The sequence below is a fragment of the Zea mays genome, chromosome 8, assembly GCF_902167145.1.
Source record: "Zea mays cultivar B73 chromosome 8, Zm-B73-REFERENCE-NAM-5.0, whole genome shotgun sequence".
In the NCBI taxonomy this organism is placed as follows: domain Eukaryota; kingdom Viridiplantae; phylum Streptophyta; class Magnoliopsida; order Poales; family Poaceae; genus Zea; species Zea mays.
This window is the reverse complement of record NC_050103.1, coordinates 165213266-165235723: the sequence shown is the minus strand read 5'-3', so window position 1 is coordinate 165235723 and position 22458 is coordinate 165213266. Positions and strand designations below refer to the sequence as shown.

The 22458-nt window shown below is 44.3% G+C and overlaps 4 protein-coding genes and 1 pseudogene across 6 annotated transcripts; 3 read left to right on the top strand and 2 right to left on the bottom strand.

Moving 5' to 3' along the window:
- The first annotated feature begins 1323 nt into the window (after window positions 1-1323).
- On the top strand, window positions 1324-3604 carry LOC100278477 (uncharacterized; annotated as a pseudogene). The gene is given in 3 exon segments (NR_145457.1): window positions 1324-1438; window positions 2065-2152; window positions 2738-3604. The product of NR_145457.1 is annotated as an uncharacterized protein (transcript).
- Window positions 3605-4290: 686 nt separating this feature from the next.
- On the bottom strand, window positions 4291-7439 carry LOC542572 (embryo-sac basal-endosperm layer embryo-surrounding-region). Its single transcript, NM_001112111.1, has 5 exons — window positions 7243-7439; window positions 6353-6532; window positions 6226-6279; window positions 6009-6146; window positions 4291-4840 (listed from the first exon to the last, which is right to left on the bottom strand). Exons 1-5 carry the CDS (start codon window positions 7423-7425, stop codon window positions 4481-4483), a joined length of 915 nt encoding a protein of 304 aa, NP_001105581.1. The 5' UTR covers window positions 7426-7439; the 3' UTR covers window positions 4291-4480.
- A 4812-nt stretch (window positions 7440-12251) lies between these two features.
- LOC103636297 (scarecrow-like protein 3) lies at window positions 12252-14429 on the top strand. Its single transcript, XM_008658653.4, has one exon. It carries the CDS (start codon window positions 12789-12791, stop codon window positions 14136-14138), a length of 1350 nt encoding a protein of 449 aa, XP_008656875.1. The 5' UTR covers window positions 12252-12788; the 3' UTR covers window positions 14139-14429.
- Window positions 14430-17729: 3300 nt separating this feature from the next.
- Window positions 17730-20199, top strand: LOC100279746 (uncharacterized). 2 transcript variants are annotated; one of them, XM_008656600.3, is made up of 3 exons: window positions 17730-18049; window positions 18786-19050; window positions 19766-20199. In XM_008656600.3, exons 1-3 carry the CDS (start codon window positions 17815-17817, stop codon window positions 20019-20021), a joined length of 756 nt encoding a protein of 251 aa, XP_008654822.1. In that variant the 5' UTR covers window positions 17730-17814; the 3' UTR covers window positions 20022-20199. The 2 variants fall into 2 exon arrangements, with proteins under 2 accessions (XP_008654822.1, NP_001146176.1); NM_001152704.1 differs by having other exon boundaries at window positions 17813-19050; window positions 19766-20128.
- A 1490-nt stretch (window positions 20200-21689) lies between these two features.
- LOC100275154 (uncharacterized) lies at window positions 21690-22458 on the bottom strand. The gene is made up of 3 exons (NM_001328113.2): window positions 22349-22458; window positions 22176-22281; window positions 21690-22056 (listed from the first exon to the last, which is right to left on the bottom strand). The coding sequence occupies exons 1-3, from the start codon at window positions 22389-22391 to the stop codon at window positions 22008-22010; spliced, it is 198 nt and encodes a 65-aa protein (NP_001315042.1). The 5' UTR covers window positions 22392-22458; the 3' UTR covers window positions 21690-22007.

Here is a 22458-nt window from a genome sequence, read left to right as displayed (position 1 = left end):
GTAGATGCTCAAATTAGGAATGATAAAATGTGGCTCTGCACTTCTGCAGTCGAATCACGGGCTCTGTTTCTCCTGCCTGCTAATGCTTGTTGTGCCACGCATGCACGAGCGCAGGAGCTGGAGCTCTCATTGCTACGTGCGCGTCTGGATAAAGCTCAAGCCCACCACCTTGCCTCGTTCCCGCTCTGTTCCGTTAGCTCACGTGTCGCCGTTCGACTCCACCCACCCTGACCCGTCCTTGTCAAGGCTCAACGCCGGCGAAGATGCTTCGATTTCACCCGCAGTCACCCTGCCTCGTCGCGGTGCGCGCCTCCGCCATGGCCACAAGGTTTTCATTACTGACAAACAAACAAACAAACAAACAAAAAATCAACCACTGTCACCGCCAGCATTGTCATTGCCAACGATGTTCCACACCAAGCTAGCCAATTCTCATATAGTCTGCTTGCACCTCCTTACGAAGTTGCCCTACACCGAACCAACACCTTTGGCCATCCATCTGCCACGCATCGTCCACCAAGATCTGGTTGTACACTTTGGAGTCCAAGCAACCCAGTCGCCTCATTGAAGAAGCCAATATAACACCACCACATCTCTATCGGCCACCTTCTACCACGCCTGTCTCTACCAACTTCGTGGTCACCACCTCTGGCGCACGGTCCAGCCAAGTCGTCGCCCTCAAAAGCCTCTCTCACCCCTGCAGCAACGTACACTTCTTGGTTGCCTTCTGCCACCGCGTACACCAGGAGAGCACATAGGCAACAGATGGTCTCCCGGTACTTACTGTACATTCTAAATTATGGGGCTGAAATTTAGCGATGGAGTGGCCGCGCGAGGAAGTGTATGAAAAGAAGGGTTATGATAGATAGATCAGGCATGGCCCTTGTGGCGGCCAAACTGTATTCTTGTATTGTTTTCAATCACATTATATTGTTGCTTCAGACGTTCAGTTGTGAGGTGTTTGGTTTAAGGACAAAGTGAGATGAGGCAGGAGCGACACCGTCCCCTCAATTTTTTTGGATCACGTTGCCACCAAAAATTGTAATTGAAAAGACGGCTAATATGAGGTTTGCACTACTAGTTTCGTTAACTTCCTTTATTGTTTATGAAAAGTTGAAATATAATCTTTTAGGGCTAGTTTGGGAGCTAAAATACCATAAGGGGCTGTTTGGCTCCCAAGAATTGGTTTGAATTGAATCACTTTTCAAGAATTGGTCTGTTTGGCTGTCTGTGGAATTGAATTGATCATTTCTACCTAATTCTAATCCCTGCAAATATGACATCCTCTCAATTCAGACCCTCCACCGTGAGAAAAGGCTAGAAAGGCAGGGTTTGCTACGTCGCCCAGACCATCTCCACCCAGGACCGCCGCCCTCATCCGTCTCCCCCGTCTTCCTCGCCCTCGTCTACCTCGCGCTCGTCGGAAAAAACAGCTCAGGTGAGTCATCTACCTCGCTCTCATCCATCTCGTGTCTTCCTCACCCTCTTCCTCTGCTCATCTCGACGATCTGGAGGTCGCGATCTGGAGGTGTGTCTATCAAGGGGATTCCCAGGATCGCGTAGGATCTGCAGCTCTGGAGCGCGCGGGCGTCGGGGAAGTAGCGGTAGGATCTGCAGCCGGACGGGACGGGGCCTGAAGGTCCAGCGCCGCTCTGGACCTCGCGTGGTTGAAGTCGAAGCACCAGTGGCCTCTCCTTGGTTTCACTCTCCTCCTCGTCGTTGTCCAATCTGGCGCCAGCAATGCCCGAGAAGCGAGCGCTGCTACCAGGAACGCCCGTGAAGCGAGCGCTGCTGCCAGCGATGTCAGAGAAGCGATGTCGTTGTTTACAATGAATTAGCAGAACTGTTTTACCTTAAAAAATAAATTTGGTCCGTCTGCCATCGTTACAAGTTACAACGTTAGATACTTAGATGAATGCTTCGTATAAGTAAATCGATTATTTTGTTGTATCTACCAACAATGATCCTATTTTCTTCCCCCACTGAATTATTAGTGACTGCTAAAGCAAAACTTCTACTACATGATAAAAAATATGTTAAATCAATTTACCTTTTGCAAAGCAGAGACGTGCTCGGCTTGAAGTATACAAAGAACAGCTCTTGCTAGAAACCAAGCAAAAAACGGGACAGGACTGAAGAATATGATGACTTGGTAATTTTTTTTCAATTCAAACTTGTTTATCATGAGATTTAATGTTTTTATGAACTTCATACGTCTTGATTTTCAATTCTTCTAGAATATTGAATAGGTGATAATTCATCATGTGAACCCTTTTTTTCTTGAGCACTTAGGAGAGTTGCATATCTTTAATTCTTTATATTAAGAAGAGAGTCAGAGAAATGACCATACACCATGCCTGAAAGGCATAGACTCGCACACACCTTGACGGTCAGAAGACCAAGCCACTCGCCCATGGCCTGGAGAGCATTGCTCTCAGCCGGGCTCTGGAACAAAAAAATAATAAGAAACTCCTCTCGCCCTTGCTAAACTCCACAACTTCAAATGTTAATATTCTACATGTGAACCCTGAAATTAAGTAAATTATCTAAGTTGTTGTTAGTGCTCATTCCATTTCTGAACACTTGCATGAAAAAGGCTAGAATATTCAGTACTCTGTTTCTTTTGAAAATTCAGGGGTACATAAATATAAAGTCATATGAAACTATATTACAGTATAACTTAATTTCTCCATATTATACTGAAATAGTCTGTCTGGGCAACCCATTGCTGAAACAGATTTGCATCGTACCGAAGACATTGCTGGCCGGAAATTGATGAGTCCATGGATGAGTCCATGATGGACTTGGAGAATGAGGCAGTGCTACGGAACGACTGCGAGAAGGAAGCCGTGCTGCGGAATGAATTCTGCCAAATTGTATCATTATAGGGGGGTTGTGTATCATAAATTAAAAATCTTGTGCCAAGGAAGTTAGACCTGCAAATTGGTCATACATGCTACTGTTGCCTAGTAGTTTATTCCATTTTTTGCAGCTTAGTTTATGTTTCAATTCCAAGTTTATTTGTTGATGTATCTTTGTAACAATTTTTTTATAGAGGAATAAGGAAGCAAAAGGATATAGACATAAGGTTGTGAAGTTTTGGGATCTACTCAGCCTAGTGTACAATAAAGACCAAGCAAATGGAGAGGGTGCTAAAACAACAGCTGAAAGTTCAAAGGAAATGGCAAAAGAGAATAATACCAGAGGCAAGGATGCTCCATATTCTGTATCTTCCTCGAGTAGTTTAAAAAGACAAAGATCAGATGATTCATTTAACTCTATATGGTGTGATAAGTTCGACATGCTTACATCTGCATTGAAAGATGACGGTCCAAAGCTACCCTCTTCCGTCGAAGTTCTCACCGCATTACAAGAGGTTGAGGGATTTGATGAAGACACAGAACTTGAGCTTTATGACATCCTCACCTCTAATGCACGCAAGTTTGAGTCGATGATGGCACTCCCAATGGAAAGGAGGAAGAGGTGGCTTATGATGCAGCTAAGGAAGTGAAACAACTTATATGTGAACTTAGATCTCTTTGTTGAATTGATTGTGTGAACTTGTCTTTGTGAAACTTTTGTGTGTGAATTTGATGGCTATGTGAAACTGTTGTGTGCGAACTTGATGGCTTTATGAAACTACTATGTGAAGATTTGATGTCTTTGTAGAACTTTTATGTGCGAATTTGATGACTTTGTAAAACTGTTATGTGTGACTTGCCTTTGTGGAATTGTTATTTGTGAACTTAATAGTTTCTGATAGTTGTAAATTGTTCATGCTTATTTTTAAGCAGATGCAAAGTCAAGAGATCCTTGTTTGTATTCAAATTCAAATTCCGTGTGCAAAGTATCCAAACAACATCTAGAATTTAATTCTAGGAATTCAATTGCTTGTACAACCAAACAAAAATAATGGAATTGAATCACTTTCTAGTCGATTGAATTCTATATAATTCATTTCTTGGAATTTATTTCTTGGAAAAGGTTTCATTTCTAGGCATCCAAACGGGGTCTAAGGGTTTGGGAGACTAAAATTCCATTCTTATTCAAAGATAAATAAGAAGGAGATTTTAGTCCTCCAACGGATTTGTGGCTTCTAAACTAGCCCTTAGGTCATTGTAGTCTTGGGAGTAGTAGCAGAATTTGTGAAGAAGATGAGGCCGAAGAGACCCAGTTATTGGTTTCCTTCGGCACATTCGAGCTGTCGTGGAGTCCACCTCGGGCACACATTTTCCACCAACAATTCCGCTTGGGGATTTAATCCCTTGTACATGAACAAGACTGTATACCTCTCTGCAATCTGATAATGTTACATATGGCGAGCCAAACACTTAGAGGTATATGACAGCCATTATATTTGAATAGAGGATGATACAAGCAAGGTTATCGGGGGAAAAGACTGGTGATAAGCTATATATCCTTGACCAACCTCTTTATTTCATCAGAGAAGCTATATGGGTGCCTCAAATGTTGAAGGTTGCTAGTCAGTGCAGCCGCCTGGACCCCCGTAGTAGAACATGCTATCAAAAAAGGTGCTAGCTTGGTAGCATTTCGTGTTGCTTGCAAAGACACGAAGAGCCCAAACAGGTACTGCATATCCCTGGCCACTAGAATCAACAAATTGAACATTTCGAACACTTGCTGAGTTTTTTCCAGGCCATTGCCCATTGCCCATGGGAGGACTTGCATTTCCATTGGGACAACTAGTATAACCACCCCAGGTTATGAATCCAGCATGATCCTGCAAGTTGGTAAATATGCTTTTCTTCCAAAATCCAACGGGTTTCAGGTTGTTTATGTCATATCCAAAGTGTAGCCACCAATCTCCATCATCTTTATTCTACGAAATAGTTTTCAAATGGATATATCATTGAGCTAGGAGATAATACATATCGTTAATACGGATACGAGACCAACGATAGCTATGATTCGCCACCATTGATTATTATGTGGTCTTGTGGCTCTCTCGTAATAGGGCTGTTTTTGATGGAGTGAGCCCTTCCATTAATTTGACAAAGAGATTGTTTCTAGATGAGTTGATTAGTTGGAGTAAGGCGGAAGCGAAGCATTTAGACAGTTTGGGAATTATTGTCGCTTTAAATAGGGTCTAGTAGGGCCCGTCAGGCTTCCCCTTGTGGGGGAGGCTTGAGGGTTTGGTCTTGGTGTTGTAATTCGGTCCACTTTGGACTTTTCCTTTCTTAATATAATGATGCGCACCTCTCATGCGCTTTCGAGAAAAAAAAACCTCATCCCAAAGCTAACTCTAGAAAATATATGCGTTGAAGGCAACAGGAAATTTTACCTATTATGTCATTTCTCACCTTTGCCCCCATGGGACTGAATTTATGATTAGTGGAAATAAACTTGATCAATTTTTGCCCTATCAGATGTAAGCAACAAGGCGGAGCTCGAAAAAAAACGGGCCCTCCTAATTATCAACTATCATTTGTTTCTTTTAATGCAAAAATGGGTGGGTCCTAAAAATTATCTCTTAGTCCAAATGACTATCGGATCTAGACTTGGATGAGGAAAAAACAAACCTTGGCCAAGACAGGTCGAATTTTATTCGGTTAAGTACGTTGCAGACAATAAAGAAAATGATGCTGCACATATCTTTTTATATGGTATTTTGCCAAATTGATTAGACAAATTTCTCTTTATGAACATCAACCGAAAAAGTATAACATTTTACTCTCTACTCTATCATATCTCATATGTTGCCATGTCATTCTCCATTTCCTCTTTGCCCCTCTAATCCTAATTTCACGTTATAATTTATGTTTTGCACATTCCCTTAAAAAGTATATTTGTTTTACAATCTTTTTTCAAAAAAGAGAAGTGAAAAGTAGTAAACGTTGTAGACAAAATCTTAGTTTAGCAATGAAACGGATAGTTGTGCTCGAGCTAAGAATAAGCATCTAACAATTATTAAGGGAGAAAACATAAGAGGTAAGGAGATGGGCCATGTAATAGTGTGGACACTAGTTTTCACATACTATTGGCATTACCTTAAATATCTTGAATGATATTTTAGATTGGCCATTTTCTGGTTCTAAAGTATCTCCTGGTGTGATAGGAGCATCATCCACAGGTACAAAACCATTACAGTCCAGGTTAAAGCATCCAGTGGATTTGTATCCATCAGCCTGCAAAACAAAATGGAAAAAAATGCTTATCTGAATACATATATTTGGGGGTAAAGAAGAACCAGCTTTGATTTCATACCGTCCAGTATACAAAAAAGTGTGTCTTGCTGTCTCCATAGCTGGATGGATCAACCTATGGAGAAAAGGGAACTTATGAACTCATTTCTAATTATAAATCCAATTGCATACTATATATATAGACCTACCACCCATCCGGCTTGTATATCATTTAAGTCATCACTCTGGTCAAGCTTGCCATTGGACACCCATATTATTGCAGCAGTTACTTGTCCGCTCTTTATATGTTGGTGACTATAAACATCTATAGTTGCCATGCCACCTGTATATCCACCAGCAGGGGGGCTGTCTGCTCTATATCTTGCATACTGTGACAAAATAGCATACTCTTTATGATCATACACACTGATGCGAGAAAACAACACACTTTGTACACACTGTTCTATTCAAGATACTACTGCCATGACCTAATAATCTCACATGTTCTCAGCAACCACAAAACGGAGGCCACCTTTAAGCACTGTTGATTACAACTTTGACAACCGTATCGCTGTTTATGTACATCCAAGTTCTATGAATTTTTAAAATTGTAGACAAAAAGTTGTGAATTGCACGTTATGGCCTGTTTGATAGCCCAAATTTCCACATTCCACATGAATAAGTTGGGAATTTGGACTGAACTACCAGCCAATCTAGCTCGATGCTTCAGGTTATTTTTCCATCCGAAACATGGCTGAAATAGATTTTGCATGATCACCAATTTCTAATGATTATATTAATGTACATGGACTGATACAAAACAGTTTGGAACCACAAAAGTTCCTCTCTAAAAAAACTACACAAAGTACTATTTCAACTTCTGAACCAATGCTATGGAACTACAAACTAAAAGTAACATATAATTTGAACCTCTTCCATTAATATTGTAAAGTAACTAGAAATCGTTATGGAACATAAGACTTCAAAAAAACGCAAAAAGTAGCCATGATGTAGTGCATAACAAATTCAATCCATAACAAATTCATGTAGTGCTGATACTAATACAGTAATAGTGCAATACTAATAAAATGGAACTCACATGTTCTACAAGGTTTGATTCAGTTGATGCCTCAATTCTTATTGGATCAGCAATGGTGAATGAAGAGCTCATATTCTGGGATAAAACTCTCATACTTGAATGACTATGATGGATTGATATTGTAGTTTCAAGATTTGCAAGAACAACAAATATCAATAGCACAAGGCACACATCGTGTAGCATTTTGTAAGGATGGTTATATTTCTCTAGTCAAGTGAAAATAAGCACCTTTAGAAAACAAGGACAAAGCAACTATATATAGCACAATATACTCTAACCTTAATAATTGCAAGAGATATGCTTAGCTGGAATGGTTTATTATATCTTTCTATATAGGAAGATATTCACTGGCTAAAAATAATCATAAGAACTTAGTTGTCAATATTAGCATCAATCAGCAATAATACAAGGATAAAGCAACTACATATATAGCACAATCTGTGCTTAGCTTAATAATACCAAGAGGTTTGCTTAGTTGGAATGGTATATTGCATATTTCTGTACATGAAGAGATTTGCTAGCTAAAATAATAATTGTAAGAGATATGCTTAGTTGGGATGTATCATATTAGTATCAGCAAGAAGACAAAGGTAATAAAGCAACTACATATATCGCACAATATATGATTCGGAAATATCCTCCTCATCCAGGTGATAGTTGTGCAGGGTCTTATCGCCGGTGGATGCATTGCACTGACATTCGTACTAACATGGCTGCCATATGTTTGACTAGTGTTGACTAGTTGAAATAGTCTATTGCATCTTTCTATATAGAAAGAGATATGCTTCGCTGGACAGTAAGAGATGTGCTAGCTGAAATGATAATCGTAAGAGGTATGCTTAGTTGGGATATATTAATATTAGTATCAACAAAAGCAACTATATATAGCACAATATATGCTTACCTTACTAACTACAAGAGATATGCTTAGTTGGAATGGAATGATTTACATCTTTCTATACATGAAAAAAATGCTAGCTAAAATAATAATTGCGATAGATGTGCTTAGTTGGGTTATATTAGTATTAGTATCAGCAAAAAATAATAATTGCCGGCATGGGGGATGGTCTCCCAACCCCACCTTATGTCCTAGCTTTGCCACAGTCTATCTAACCGAACTGTGGACAACAAAAAAAACATTTTTAGCATTACCCGCTAGATCGTGTCCCATCCTTCTTTAGGGGTGTGAATGCACTCGAGCTAATAGTTAGTTGGCTAAAAATTTGCTAGTGGAATTAACTAACTAACAAATAGCTAGCTAACTATTAACTAATTTACTAAAAATAGCTAATAGTTGAACTATTAACTAGAGTGTTTAGATGTCTTCAGTTAATTTTAGGCACTAACTATTAGCTCTAGTGTATTCAAACACCCCTATCTATCTATACTCACAACTCCCCCCAAACACTTGAGGTTGCTGGTAGCTTGCTTGCTCGTGATTGGAGGTCAAGCTTCTTTGATCACAGTGCAGCCGGCTCTTGAGCTCCGATCCTTTGCTTGTAGAACAATAGCCTCCCTGTCACTCTCCTCCACTTAGCTAAGCTTGCTCGGTCAGTCGTTATTTCTTTACTGATCACCTTTTTCATAGAGCCTTAGTGAGAGGACCATTTTTTCTCTTGACACACATGGTAAAAATCGTATGCATATCGCTGAAGTATGTCTAGCACTAGGCGCGAGTTGTTGCTCAATGTATTTACGCAGATATAAAAGGTTGTTGATTTAGACATGTAAAATAGTAATATATGTCCATATATACATTTAGAAGTAACATATTATCTGAATTGATAATTGTTTGCAGTAGCAGTGTAGTTCATGCTGAAAATATAATAGTATGAGAATTCTGTATATATAGTCCGGACTCAACTATAATAGAGTCAAGAAGAAGACCTCGTTTTTAAAGAAGTACAAGTAAAATCACGAAGTGAATAAAAACAAGGGCAAAATCATAATTGGAGTTCAAAGTAGGGGCAAGAGAACACAATAACAATATATGGAGAAAGAACTAATTAATGCATTCACTACTGAGTACAAAAATAACTTTATGTGTCGCCAGAGGGGATTACAGCTTTGTGGAGCTTCACAATAACCCAGGGAAAATAAGTCGCATATAGATTGTTAGTCGCATATATATATACAATTGTTGATGATTGTTAGTTGTTTATATACTAGTCCAGCCTATTTACGAATCCTGGATCCGCTACTGACTGAGAGGGAGGTAGCAACAGTGGGCTCGGGTAGGACAGGGGATTGTTAATTTGTTATGCCAGTTCGGCGTCTGCTTGGTTACGAAAACTAAAGTTTAATAGTCTTAGCGCCTGCACAGGAAATTGGAACACAAGAGGTTATATGCGACGAAGCCTTGAAAAACCTATTCATTTGGCTTCATAGAATTGAACGCGAGACAAACATCTTTTGGCAATCAAGCAAATACGTACGTAGCTAGAGGTTTATCCTTACAAGAAATGATCCCACAAAGATGTTAATGAGATCGGTGGAGTTCGAATTGTGTGCTGTTCCCTCAGCTCGCTACGTACCTCTCTATCGGGGCTTTGTCCCTCAGCTTGCAAGCAGCATGACCGCGTCGCACCACTGGGTGGAGCGAGGCAGACGCCCCCTGCTGATGATCCACTCGTGTCCAGTCCAGTCCAGTCCAGTCCAGGTCCAGCCGACGCCAACACAAGGAAGAGGATGCCTTTGGCAATCAAGCAGCGCAGCAAGCGTCCAAAGCATCGGTTTCCGGGCGACGAGGCACCGCGACAAGGCGCGAACCCCTACTTGGTTGCCAGCCCCATATACCCATCCATGGTCCATGGAGCATGGTGTCCCCTGCGGCCCTGCCCTAAGCATCGGTTTCTGGATGGACCCCTCCTCCTAGCTAATCCTATATCTCTGTCTCCTTCTGTTCGCTTCGTCGCCTCTGGCATGGCTCTTGGATGGACCTTGTCGCAAGCATCCCTAGCCAGTAGCCACTACTACTCACACTCACACTGTTTTCTTTTCTCTTCCACCTACCTCTTATATATCCCAGCAAGCCACAGATGATTGATACAATTGCAGGAAGACATTCAGGACATCACATTGAACAATTCATCAGGCGACGACAAGTGGTCTTACATTCGGAATCCGGCAATTTTTTTCCGATGAACCAAAAACACATGCCAACTGTTACAAGTCGTATGCACAGAAATTAAAACAACATGCTGCTAGCTGCCTCATCACGGACAGACTATTCTACTCTAGCTAGCAGAGCCAGTAATGCGATGCGGTAGCTTGGTGCCTTGGCTTTCCGGCCTGGGAGAAAAATCCAGCGTCTTGGTTTGGTTCGGTTCCGACGACGACCGTGACGCTTTGGACCGGACACCTGCGATGACGACAAGGTTTGCTTCAAAACCTGGAGGTCCATGTCCATCGTCGTAATTAATTCATACATTGCGCTTAACTGCAGCCCCGTGTTATCGTGTGGTCAAAACCAGACGCCTCGTCACTTGGACACGGCACTCGCCACGGCGACTTTGCTTCCGGAGGGGAAACTAAAACTATACTCCAGAGAAGAGTTGAAACCGGTGGTCCTAATCTGTTTTTTTGTAAAATAAATTAATAAGTTTTAACCTGCTGATAAGGATTCAATGCATGTAACGTAACGTATACAGTGAGAATACATACAGCACGTGTAAGTACGTGTGAACAGACGACGACAACCCTGGAGACTGACTGCAGTCCTGGACGTCCAGAGCTAAGTGCCACACGCTAGGAAAAGAGGGAGAAAATTCCTAGTTTGTTGTTCAGAAAATCATAATATAGGATCCCGTAAAAATAGATCCGTTCACAAATATATAACATATTTAATTTTTTTCGAAAAATTTTGACCACTCGTCTTATTTAAAATATTTATTTTAAAAATATAAAGTTTTAAATCAAACCCAAACTATCTTAGGTGATAAAACAAATCGTAACAAAATAAATAATAATTTATTATTTTTTAATAAGACGAGTGGTTAAAGTTTTTTATAAAAAAAATTAACAATGTCATATATTTATAAAAAAAAAAAGAAATGGCAGTATGGCACGCGCCGATCTCTCCGGACAGTGTGTCTTTTTCATTTATTTGTTCCCCAGACACGAGCGAGTAGTAAGTAGCAGCACTAAGCTAATACTAATATACACGGCGTCCTACTAGCTACTTAAATGAATACGGAAAGTGTGAAATTGACCTGACTTTTGACAGATCATAGATCAAAGCAGGGGTGTCCATATTTCGAAGGGCTAGTTTGGAAATCTTAAACCCCATTTGAAATCGAAGAGGAAATTATTTTATTTCCAAATCAATTCCTTCCGATCTCGAAAAGGACTTTGAGGTTTCTAAAGTAGCCATAAATATGTTTTGCACACACCCACACGCCAAACAAAAAGTCTGATTCCACAGCGTCTTCAATTCTCGTGGGTCGACCTGGCAAATCTGAGCCAACGCGCTACACGACGCCTCCGCCTGCTTCTACGTACTACTACTCCTACTGCATTCATTCAGCTTCAGTGTGGCTCCATTCCTCCGTACGTTGTCATTGTTGAATAATTGTATTCTTGTGCTGCCGCTACAAGGTCAAGGTGTATGCGTAATGCGTTGCCGAATACGTAGCAGTTTGTTATTTTTACCTTGGGGAGTGGGTCCATTGTCCTCTGCTTTGTTTCCTCTGCTTTGTTTGTTTGAGAGCAAGTAACGTTTCCAAAAATAAAGATAGCAGCAGCAGCAGCACGCACTATAATAATAATAATACTAGTCGCGTGAGAGGAGAGGACATGCATGCGTCGGGGGCATGGAAGAAAGGAACAAGGGGGGCGCAATTTTGTTTTGTTGCGGCGCCGTCGTCGCGTTGCGGGGGGTCGGAGGAATAACGAGGGGCGGCCTTATTCCCTCACTCGCCACGTCGCGACAAGCCCCGTGCGAGAGGCTGGGTGGACGGATGCCCCGATGGAGACGGCCTTTCTTTCCCAAAATTCAACGAAACACGGGCACTAGCAGTCATCGGAATCAGCACCTCCTCACCAAATTGCAACAAGATCCAGCCGGAGCAAGGCGACAAGCAGAGAGCGGCTTCCTGGCTGGGTCGAGTGTGTGAGGCCACGCAGATCACGGAGGGAGAAGAATAGAAGGGGACCGGCAACAGCCAACAGGCGCGACGGTGCGGACAAAAGCCCCCCGCTTTTTGTCGGTCACCGCACCGCCCCCAATAGTCCAAGACACAAGCAGCGTCCTCTACCTCGCCCTCGGGGTTCCTTCCGCCCTGCCCGTCGTCCTAGCGCCTCTCTTTAAAAGCCCACCTGCCGCCACCGTCCCCTCCCCTCCCCTCCCTCACCTCACCTGCTGCTGCTCTCCCGGTTAACTCTTCTCGATCTCTAGCGCCCGTACAAATCCACACCGCCAAGCACACAAGCTTTTAGACCTTTGCTTGCTTCACGGAGCAAATTAAGCAGCGGTGCTCGCGTCGCCGTCGCTTGCCCGCCCGTGCCAACAAGGACGACCACCAGGACAACAAAACGCTGCCTGCCTGATGGTCCAGGACGAGGGCTCCTCGTCGTCGGTCACGTCCTCCCCGCTGCACACCTTCTCCAGCATGCCGCTCCACGGGTCGCCCGCCGCGGCGGGGGCCCCGACGCCGCCGTGGCTGCCGCGCGACCTCCGCTCCGACGAGCGCGGCCTCTGCCTCATCCACCTCCTCCTCAACTGCGCGGCGGCGGCGGCCGCGGGCCGCCTGGACGCCGCCAACGCCGCGCTCGAGCACATCGCGTCGCTGGCGTCCCCCGACGGCGACGCCATGCAGCGCGTGGCCGCCGCCTTCGCCGAGGCGCTAGCGCGGCGCGCGCTCCGCGCATGGCCGGGCCTGTGCCGCGCGCTGCTCCTGCCCCGCGCGGGGCCCACGCCCGCCGAGCTCGCCGCCGCGCGCCGCCACTTCCTCGACCTCTGCCCGTTCCTCCGCCTCGCAGGCGCCGCCGCCAACCAGTCGGTCCTGGAGGCTATGGAGTCCGAGAAGATGGTGCACGTCGTCGATCTGGGTGGCGCCGACGCCGTGCAGTGGCTCGAGCTGCTCCACCTGCTGGCCGCGCGGCCCGAGGGCCCGCCGCACCTCCGCCTCACCGCCGTGCACGAGCACAGGGAAGTGCTCGCGCAGACGGCTATGGTGCTCACCAAGGAGGCGGAACGGTTGGACGTGCCGTTCCAGTTTAACCCTATCGTATCCCGCCTGGAAACGCTGGACGTAGAGTCCCTCCGCGTCAAGACCGGCGAGGCGCTGGCCATCACCTGCAGCCTGCAGCTGCACTGTCTACTGGCCTCCGACGACGACTCCGCCAAGGACAGCTGCCACCAACAGAGCAGCGGCGACAAGCGGCAGCGGAGCCCGGAGTCCGGGGTGTCTCCGTCCACGTCGCGCGCGGACGCTTTCCTGAGCGCGCTGTGGGGCCTGTCGCCCAAGGTGGTGGTGGTGACGGAGCAGGAGGCGTCGCACAACGCGGCGGCGCTGACGGAGCGGTTCGTGGAGGTGCTCAACTACTACGCGGCGCTCTTCGACTGCCTGGAGTCGGCGGCGCCCCGCGGGTCGGTGGAGCGCGCGCGCGTCGAGCGCTGGCACCTCGCGGAGGAGGTGAAGAACATCGTGGCGTGCGACGGCGCCGAGCGGCGGGAGCGGCACGAGCGCCTGGACCGCTGGGCGGCGCGGATGGAGGGCAACGGCTTCGCCCGCGTCCCGCTCAGCTACTACTCGCTGCTGCACGCGCGGCGGGCGGCGCAGGGGCTCGGCTGCGACGGCTTCAAGGTGCGGGAGGACAAGGGCGCCTTCTTCCTGTGCTGGCAGGAGCGCGCCATCTTCTCCGTCTCCGCCTGGCGCGGTCGCCGCTTCGACTGATGGACGAACGCGCGTCGAGTCGGCGCCGTGTCCTCCCCGTATTTCTGCCAAGGAGACAGATGTCCCTCGTGTCGTTGGCGTCAGGTGGCCGTCACGCACGTTGCTTTCTTTTGGTCGTTTTGTGTGTTCTGTTACTCCGTATCTAGTTAGATTTTAATCAGGTCAGATGGAGCCGACGATGATGATGTGTTAAGTTTTGTTCATAGCGTACCCCTCTTTCTCTCCAATTTGGAAGGATGGAATTCATAAAATTCCTGCCAGGGACTCGATGGGCCTGTTTGGGTCGGTCTATTTTTGTGTTAGTGTATAACTAGTACAGCTGCTAACATATTCTTTGGTCCCAAAACGGACACCACACGTCTCGATAATTCAAATTCTTTTGAATTGTAACTAGTACTCGTATAGAAATAGTATCAACCATTCCATATTCAAATGTCCGAAAGAGAGAGAGAAAGTTTATGGACAGAGCATTAGATGCACGTGGATCCTATAGGTGTATTCTCGTTACCACCATGCGGGCAATTTATATAAGAGCAACTCCAACAGGTTACTAACACCCCCCCCCCCCCCCCCTCTCAAAATCTGTTACTAGGGGTTGTTGAAAGACAAAATGATGCTAAAAAATATAAAACCACATGAGTCTGCTAATAAATGTCCCCTGACATTTTAAACACCAATTTAGGCCTATTGGGGCGACGCACCCCTGATATGATATGCACTGTCCATCAGGTTTGCTCGTCGGTCAGATTCACATGCCCATACAAGAAGAGTGATGCCAAGTCAGGACACCGAAATGAAGTTCAGTAAACAACAATTGCACAGATACTCATCACTCACATGTATAATCAGCAAGAATCTTCACTAGAACGTATAAAGGGCAGGGCACAGTCTAGGGATGGCAGCGGGTCGGATTTTGTTCGGGTATAATAATACCCGATCCGAAATTGTACCCGAGACTTATACAAATATCCATACCCACCAAGCCAATCGGGCGAGAAACTATACCCGTACCCGTACCCGTGCCCATCGGGTATCTACCGGGTATCGAGTATCCAGTGGATATGTTACTGTAGACTAAATAACATTCAATTAGTGTTATAATAAATACATAAAATATTTTTGTTTCCATCTAAGCACCAGTACAACACGAGAATGACTATATTTGGCTACACGTCGATACAATATCTAAACTCATAATTATCGCATCCAATATATATAAATTCGAGTACAGAGAATAAAAGCTTAATGAGTTCATGACAGTTGACAGTCATAACATTGTCAATGTCTCATTGATCTCTAGTACATTACAGTTGACTGTTAGCACAAATTAATATTTATTAATCAACAACACATGCGCCATGATAAATTGATAAATAAAAACAGCATGCAGCAACCGGCTCCAACAGCCTGTGACATGGTGTATAGTAGCAGCAGTCTGCCGCCAGCAACAGCAGTCCGTGGTCGTGCCTGTGTCCATGGTGAAGTAGCAGCAACCAGCATGCAACAAAATCAGGATTTTTGTGTATTTTTTTGGCTCCATTCTATTATGGTCCTTAATTTTTAGTGGATGTAGCACATTAAAGAGGTATATTAATATATCGGATATCCACTGGATACCCGCGAGTAAAGTATTTTATCCATACCCGACCCGATATATTTCGGGTATCCTACCCGATAGGACCCGCGGGTGAATTTTTTCTACCCGTATCCATATCCACCGAGTACGAAACCCACGGGTATCCATACCCACGGGTCCAACTGCCATCCCTAGCACAGTCTATGTAATGAAGAAAAAGCGATGAGACAAAGCACCAAAAAGAAACCATGGACAAGGAAGCGGTCAATAGCTGAACAAGAGCGACCTAGCATTGAACTAATTAAAGTTCACATCAGTAACTATCACTGTGAATGGATCCACTCCAGCAATTAGTACATGATCTGGTGATCAGAAGAAATGTCTCCGCCTTTTCTTTTCTCTCAACTTGTGACCAAATCGAGCAGCTAGCTATGGATGCAAAACAACTGATGATTTAGCTCTGCCGTGGCAACTGAAATGACAAACGACTGTCAATGGCACGACATCACTGGATGGGGCGTCAGGCCGACTGTCAATGACAAACGAATGTCAATGGCACAACTTTTTGAACGATAATGTCATAGAAGGCTTAACAACTTTGATGACTATGTAATGGAGTATGTAATATGTTGCTACTTTATCTAATTATTTATGGTACAGTTGAATGGATGATTGAATAAAGCTAGAAATTCTGTAATTCTATTTATATGGATATACTTGATGTTTGTGTAATATATTAGTTTGGTAGATAATTAATTTTTATAGGTACGGGTGATCCGTAATCGCATAGGTATCACCGGATATGAGTGACCCTTTTTTTGTCGTGTGTATGCATCCGCCGTATGCGAAACCGACAGATCGATTCAACAGCTCGGACCTTTCGCTTGGAAAAGGCACAGGAAAAGAAACGCGCGACAGCGTGAACCTGAACGTGTCGGAGGAGAGGAACCACATACTAGTAGTACGCGCGCGTCAGGTGTGCAGTGTGAGGTGGGGTGGGTTCCAAAAAGGGACAAGAGGCTTTGCTTACCCCAGCATGGCGTCACGCGTGACGGCGGCCAAAAGTTCAGATGGGAGCATGCATGACAGCAGCAAGATCTGGTGGTGACGGACACGAACAGCGTGAGATAGGGATCATGTTTCTGATCTGAATCGTAAACGCAGCAGGCCATGGCAAGAACACGCCAGAGCCATGCACGCAGCTCAGGCATGTCGAAATGCTTGCAGCTTTTGTACTGTAGGTTTGGTTGCTTGCTTCTTCGATAGATGATGATGTGCAGAGAGGTGGAGGTGTAAACCCTCAGTGTTAGGGAGCGAGGATGGGTTTGAAGCGCTCGCGTCCATCACTCGCTGTTCCACTGCAACCCTCGTGACTGTGTCAGGTTCAGGGCTGGAAACAAGCCGAGCCGAGTTCGACTCAGTTCGGCTCGGTGTCTGAATGAGCTCGGCTCGTCCATTCCACGAGCTGGCGAAAGAGGCTCGGCTCGACTTGATCTTGGCTCACGAGCCGGCTCGGCTCGCCAACCATATTTTGGTACTTATCGTTTGCATTATTTGGTAAATTAACATTATATAAATTTAAAATATAAAATTATCATTCTACATTATGAGTAAATTAAATTATAACTTGTAATATATTTATCATCAAAGACTAAAAAATGAGATATTATCCATAAAATTATCTATATTCATTATTATTCTATAAATTAATTATTTTTGTAAGGCTCGCGAGCTGGAACGAGCCAACTCGTCTCGATGCAAAAACGAACTCGAAAAAGGGCTCAGCTCGGCTCGTTCGAGACTCTCGAGCTGCTCCGAGCTCGAGCCGGCTCGCGAGACTCGAGCTAATTTTCCGGCCCTAGTCAGATTCCCCTAAATTGAATTTGACCAGAACGAGAGTTCTTTGCAAAGCAAATAGCCACCCCCCCACTGACCCTGACAACGCTGTGTATTCTGCTCTGAAAGATGGGCCAAAACCCACTCGCTTCCGTTCACCATGGGGCCGCCGGTCCAAATTCGCGTCACGGCCCAAAACAGTGAAAGGCTTGCCGAGCCAGACAGACGGAGTGCTTCCAGTTGCAGCCAAGCCAACCGAAACCGATGGCGTCGGGCTCCCGCGGCGGCGGCGGGAGCGACTTCTCCGTGGTCGTGGTGGGCTCCGACGCCGGCGCCGGCGCAGCGCTCCTCGTTCCCTCCGACCGCCACTCGTGGCACGACTGCCTCGCCGAGGCGGACGCCTGCTTCTCCGACCTCGAGGAGCGCCAGGTCGTGCGCGTCCAGGGCACCGATCGGGCCCGCCGAACCATCGTCCGTGTCGTCGGCAAGTTCTTCCCGGGTGCGCGAATCGGCCACGTATTTGCTCCCCTTACAGCTGCAGTTGCTCGGTCAGGCGTGGATTGCTATGAAAAAAAAAAAATGAATAGAATGAGATTTAATCCCTTTCGATCTATACGCAACCGAATGGTTTTGTCGATTCAATCATTGGGAATGATTCATGCGCGTATAGTGTAAGTATTTGATGATTTATTTAGGTGTGAGCTTGCCGGTTGCAATCCTACAGTAACGATCGATGCTGCAGATTGTGGAATGCGGACCAACCAACTTCTATTCAATGGATGGTACACCATACGTGTTCTCTAAAAACAAAATTTGGATACGTGGGATCGTGAGATTGAATTTATCAGAAATCTAGGTTTCCAGTGTAACATGCCCACCTTATTTACATGTTTCAAGTACAAGATCCGACGTAGGCTGTAGCTTATTTTATGTATTGAAGCTCATATACCAGCAAAGTGCATATTTTCTTATGGTCATTCTAAATTAAGGGTGGATGGTCAATCTGCTTGTTGGACTGTACGAATTTATTAGTTCCAGCCAGTATATCAGCAGACCTGACCTGACCAATGTTCCGATTCTTTCACTATTGCTATTAACAACCCAACAAGCTGAATAAGGCTTCCATAGCTTCATCATCCTCGTGCTTTGTTGCTAAAGGCTTAGTGTTATTGCGTCCCAGACTTCTCTTGGTGTCAGTGTTTACATGGCATTTACTTCGGAATTTTGGTTTCCAGCTCCAGCAATTGACGGTGAACGTCTGAAAAAGTATGTGTTCTACAAACTCCGCACCGAATTGCCTGTGGGTCCATTCTGCATCTTGTACATGCACAGTACTGTGCAGTCTGATGATAACAACCCTGGAGTGTCAATCTTGAGGACAATTTATGAGGAGCTTTCACCTGAGTACAAGGAAAGGCTTCAGGTTTTCTACTTCTTGCATCCTGGGCTTCGCTCCAGGCTGGCCATCGCCACACTTGGCAGGCTATTTTTAAGTGGAGGGTCAGTATTCTTTCACCTAGTTCTTAGGCGTTACTTTTATTGTATAAGCTGGCAGCTGCCCAAACTATTCGTACATTGTAAACAAAACAAGGATGCTGCTACATACCTTACTCTATAGTCATGCTTATACGTTTTATAAAGTTCTACCGATCACTTTCCTTTGTGTCTGTAAGACAAATATGATTATAGAAAGTTAAAATAGAATGCAAATTACATCCTTCTTAATAAAGTAAATGTTGAAAATAAAAATAAACACTGAAACAAAGCACAGGATCCATTACTGAATATTCATTGTATGCAGTGTACTGAATACTCGTTACATGCATTATCCAGAATGAGTAAAGTCTCTAAACAGACAAGTGTGTCATCAGCTGTTGTAGCAGTCCTTTTTTTTTGTAAAATAGAGTTAAAATGGACTGCGTTGTTGCAATAAACTCTATGACTTGCTGATCTTGTTTACTGCTCTCTATTCTTTATTCACTGTCAAGTATTGAAATATCTGGATATTGTTGGCAAGGTAGAATGCTGCAATTTTGTTCTAGTCGTGCCATCTGAGTTGCCAAGGATATTATTCTGAGCTCAATCATCTCAATCTCTTTACCTTTTCAGGAATTATGATAGATCCATTAACCTTTTTTTCTCAATGGCTAAATTTTTATTCAGTTTTGAACATTTGCAAACAACTCCCTTACCTCTGTTAATTATTCTGTTACAGGTTGTATTGGAAAATCAAGTACATTAGTCGACTGGAGTATCTCTGGGGCGATATAAGAAAGGGAGAGGTTGAAATTCCAGATTTTGTTATTGAACATGATAAGGTTCTTGAGCACCGGCCACTCACTGATTATGGCATAGAACCAGATCCCCTACATCTTGCTGATGTACCTGCTGAGGAAGTGGGGTACTCGCTTGGAAGATACGAAGATAAATGGACTCCAGAAGATCGATGGTATTCAGGGAATTACATGTGATTTTTTCTGCTGTCGCTGAAGCCTAAAAGATTATTATTGTATAGTAACACGATAATATGAGATCTGTATGTCAGATTGCTGTGAAAACATTGGCAAACTGTGTTTCCAACTTCATGATTCAAATTCTTTTGAGGGGAAAAGGCTATAGGGAAACTCCTACAACGGAATTTTATTAAAACCTTTTGTAATGAAAATACGATTACAAGGGGAAAAGAGGACAAGAAAAGAAGAAGTTTCTTGTCATCGTGAATTTAGCCAAATCAATAGCCTAGCTACGATTACAAGGGGAAAAGAGACAAGAAAAGAAGGTATCGTGAATTTAGCCAAATCAATAGCCTAGCTCTAAAAGAGAGGTTAAATCTCAGCATTTGCGACTTTAACATGTCGTTGAAGCACCGTCACCAAGAAGAAAAAGGAGCCTCATTTCAAAAGGTGAAGTCATTCCTCTGCTTTCAAATGCACCACAGCATAAGCGTCAAAATTTCTATGAAGAAACTATGGCCAAAGACACTCTTAGCCTCATGAATCATTGGAAAGAAGTCAAGATCATCATGATTCCAGTGGAGAAACAAGTGAGAAGTCGTCTCTTCGTAGTGTATGTCGCACAGAGTGCATTCAAAGTTGTTGTCTAGCGGCAAAAACCTTTTCTTCTGAGGATGTTCTTGGATTTTTTTTGATTGAACAGGAGGGGAGGGCCCCTACTGAAAATTTTATTAAAATTTGAAAAGAAAATAAGGTTTAGAACAGACAAGAAGACGAATTACAGGGGATTAGGGAGAGTTTGTACAACCAATGTTTTCTACTGCCATTGATGAAGCCATGCCGGGATGGCAGAATCAAATGTTCTTGGAATTGATTCTGTCACTGAATACTAACCATACAAAATCTTGAGTTTTTTCTCGACCTTGGATTGCCAAATCCAATTAAAGACAACGAGAGGCTGGATTAACTGAAAAGTGAGACTATAGAACTTGGATGAGTTGAAAGCAATATTGTCCCACGAATATGTTCATTTATCTTTAGCAGTTGTAGAATTTAGGACATGTTTGGTTTGATGACTAAGTTGTCATATTTTACCTAACTTTTCTGTCTAAGGGTTATTTTCTTTGATTCGGACGACTAACCTTAGACAAAGTATGACACAATTAGCCACGAACCTCTCAATACCTTTTTGAGGATTTTTTAGCAGACGCTATATGCTTTGGTTAACCCGCAGTATGAAACTGTGTGCGCTTATGCACGTATTTGAACAGTGAATGTCCATGATAAGAACTTTAATAAGGTAAATGCGTGCTTATTTCTCTGGACCGTACGTGAAAAACTAAAAAGAAAAGCCGCATTATTTATGGTTAATTAAGGCTCGCCGCTTGATAATAATGACACCAAGCTTTGCAAGGAAATATGTACTAACCATAACTGTATCACTTGTTTCTGAAAAAAATACCATGATTTATTCTACTAATCCGTACAGTCTGCATCGCATGTATATCAACAAAATGCAGCCTTGTCCAAATCAGCCAAAATGAACATATATGACAGTTCGTGGCACCGTTTTGCGGCAGCAACAACAGCACTAATCAGTCAGCGTTCCACGAAATATAATGGTGCCTAGTCGCATGTATGTACGGTGACGTTGGTCCGCAAGTGTATAAAGACCACCGACAAAAAGAAGGCAATGAAATCACCATTTCCAAACATTCAAGTCACGGTAAAACACATACATATACGTGTATACATACGTATGCTTGCTATAGCTACGTACAGCACAGAATTATTATTAACAATAATAAAGCTGAGCTAGCTCTCCCTACTAATAACACCCCAAACAAACATATCAGGTGTTGCTGCAGCTCTGGACGATAGAATAATTTAAGCAGATCTCTCTTGCAGAAGCAGAAGCAGAAGCTGTGGCAGGCTAGCTCTCTCATCGTATTTCGTATGTATAGCCGCCGGAGACGGAGAGCTAGCTGACCGCTAGCTGCGTGCCTAGTCGCAGCACATCTCGCAGATCCAGCAGCAGCAGAGCGCCGCGATGCTGAAACAGATCATTAATTAAGAACCGAATAAATTAAATACCACAGGTCAGCTCATCCATCGATCAGGTTTTTTGGCGCCAAAAAAAAAAGAGCTTCTAGTCTAGTAGTAAGTAGTTACCATCCTTCGATGAAGCCTTTATCCCCGCGCGAGGTCGTCTTCTCCCGGCGTCGTCCCTTCCTGCCTCCCTGCTCCTGCTCCAAGCCTGCAGCCGCCGTCGGGTAGCCTGCATGCACGTCATGTCTCAGCATCCATGTTACTCGGACTCTCAGTCGATCGCATCGGGATCTGACCTGGCGGCGGCGGCGCCTGCTGCTGCTGCCTGTTGTTCTCCATCCTTGAGCTAGCACGGCGCGGCGATGATGCTGTGGTGAGCAACGGCCGGGTCTTAGCTTCTCACGGG

Excerpts from the sequence above, each read along its gene's own strand:
- LOC103636297 (XM_008658653.4), top strand. The coding sequence starts at position 12,789 with ATGGTCCAGGACGAGGGCTCCTCGTCGTCGGTCACGTCCTCCCCGCTG.
- LOC100279746 (XM_008656600.3), top strand. The coding sequence starts at position 17,815 with ATGGCGTCGGGCTCCCGCGGCGGCGGCGGGAGCGACTTCTCCGTGGTC. Across the intron at positions 18,050-18,785 it reads CGTCGGCAAGTTCTTCCCGG|CTCCAGCAATTGACGGTGAA; the intron begins GTGCGCGAATCG and ends TTTGGTTTCCAG. Across the intron at positions 19,051-19,765 it reads AGGCTATTTTTAAGTGGAGG|GTTGTATTGGAAAATCAAGT; the intron begins GTCAGTATTCTT and ends ATTCTGTTACAG.
- LOC100275154 (NM_001328113.2), bottom strand. The coding sequence starts at position 22,391 with ATGGAGAACAACAGGCAGCAGCAGCAGGCGCCGCCGCCGCCAG. Across the intron at positions 22,282-22,348 it reads GCAGGCGCCGCCGCCGCCAG|GCTACCCGACGGCGGCTGCA; the intron begins GTCAGATCCCGA and ends ACGTGCATGCAG. Across the intron at positions 22,057-22,175 it reads AAAGGCTTCATCGAAGGATG|CATCGCGGCGCTCTGCTGCT; the intron begins GTAACTACTTAC and ends GATCTGTTTCAG.
- LOC542572 (NM_001112111.1), bottom strand. The coding sequence starts at position 7,425 with ATGCTACACGATGTGTGCCTTGTGCTATTGATATTTGTTGTTCTTGCA. Across the intron at positions 6,280-6,352 it reads ATATACAAGCCGGATGGGTG|GTTGATCCATCCAGCTATGG; the intron begins GTAGGTCTATAT and ends TTTTCTCCATAG. Across the intron at positions 6,147-6,225 it reads ACTTTTTTGTATACTGGACG|GCTGATGGATACAAATCCAC; the intron begins GTATGAAATCAA and ends TTTGTTTTGCAG.